The sequence below is a fragment of the Pygoscelis adeliae genome, unplaced genomic scaffold, assembly GCF_000699105.1.
Source record: "Pygoscelis adeliae isolate BGI_AS28 unplaced genomic scaffold, ASM69910v1 Scaffold178, whole genome shotgun sequence".
Classification (NCBI taxonomy): Eukaryota; Metazoa; Chordata; class Aves; order Sphenisciformes; family Spheniscidae; genus Pygoscelis; species Pygoscelis adeliae.
Window position 1 is genome coordinate 1,243,970 of NW_008825323.1, and position 1,536 is coordinate 1,245,505.

The 1,536-nt window shown below is 48.6% G+C and overlaps 1 protein-coding gene across 1 annotated transcript in view; it reads right to left on the reverse strand.

Moving 5' to 3' along the window:
- LYSMD3 (LysM, putative peptidoglycan-binding, domain containing 3) overlaps nucleotides 1–1,098 on the reverse strand; it is a 3,551-nt gene extending 2,453 nt beyond the window's left edge. The window contains exon 1 of the mRNA XM_009330313.1: nucleotides 1,033–1,098. Within this exon, the coding sequence (XP_009328588.1) occupies nucleotides 1,033–1,098 (66 nt within the window). The remainder of the gene's footprint in view (nucleotides 1–1,032) is intronic.
- Nucleotides 1,099–1,536: the final 438 nt, after the last annotated feature.

The following is a 1,536-nucleotide window of genomic DNA, read 5'->3' on the forward strand; positions in this document are numbered from 1 at the left end:
AATGAATCCATTTTGCTCTCAGTAAGTTCAGATTTTAAGTCTAATGTGAAATACTCTGCAAGGATTTAAGTGCCCTTGGAGAACTAGCAGCTTCATTCTGAGACAGTCACTCCCTCAACACGGAAGGCACAGCCACAAACCTCACCATAACAAAGTACTTAAAAAAACAGTACTTTTTTGCAACACCTGGTAAGCACAGAGTAATTGTGCCCATTTTAAGATGCACAGTACCTGAGTTCAGATCCTTCCTGTCCTCATTGGGAGGACATCTACCTCAGGAGAAGTTACAGACAGAAAACAAGGTAGTCAGGAGACCCTTGTTGCTGTGACTGCTCCACTGACAACACAGATGTGGCCAGAAAAAGTGAGTTAGGGTGATGAGTGCCTACTGCCTGCACTAACCTTGTAACATGAGTGTTTCGGTTCCTGTGACAGTTTATTTGTTACTTGTACCACGCTGAATAAATCAGATGTGCATAAAAGACTGCCAAATGCAGCATTCACCCCAGCAATCAGTGATTCCACCACAACGCAAGTTACGCTTTCTGCCTAAAGCCCCGGGCTGCTCTTCCACATTCCCCATGAATTTCCAAAAAAGAACGCAATGCAGTTATCTTTTATGTCTTCTTTGAGGCCTGATCTGGTAAGCCTGCTCAAAATACCTAACTGCAGTGGGTTCGGAAGCCAAGAATTGGTTAATGAGGCTAAGGTCTGTCACGATTATGAAATAGTCATGTCAAGACTTTGGTACCTAAGCTCACGAGAGGAGGCCCTTAATGCTGTTTCTGCCTGAAGAATTAGGTGACTTCTGTAAATACGGATTTTGAATTTGACCTCTTGAAAACTGCACAGTTAGCAGTCAGTCCACCAACACGCACAGCTGATTTCCTGCTAAAAAGGGATGCATGCAAAGGCTAACTAACATCAGCCAAGACAGAAGCCTCTGCCTTAATCAGTACTGGCCAGCCAGAAGTACTGGGTAGGAAGGACGTTCACCAGACTAATTTAAGAACTCTTAGCTAGGAGAAGTACCGAGGTCTGAGCACCAGAAGGGAACGCTTGGGGCTTGCGGGCAGAGAGCTCCTCATGGTACAACATGCTCGTGCCGATAAATATTTAGGCAACTTAGCAGAATTTAAAAGAAAACGACAATGCGGTTTTTCTCCCCCTCCCTTAATGGAATTAAGGCTCCGCACAAACCCTGAAGGTGCTTCGGCAATACCCTCCTCATCACCAACTCCGACAGTGAAGACGGCGCCAGTGACGGTGCCCACGGGTGCCTGCGCACGGGTGTAACCCTCGCCGCAACGCGTACACTTGAAGAGCCAGTGCCACAAGCAAAACCACGCCATTTGCTTCTTAGGCTCACGTTAGCTCTAAGTGAGAAGGCCCGTGGAACGGGAACTCGGGCGTACTCCGCGCTGTCAGGCTAACGCTCTGCCCCCACTTTTTACTTCACGGCGTTCCCTGCACGGACGTGAAGGGCCGCATGAGCCCAGCCGACCGAGGCACCGGAGCCGCTCGCCGGCAGAGCCC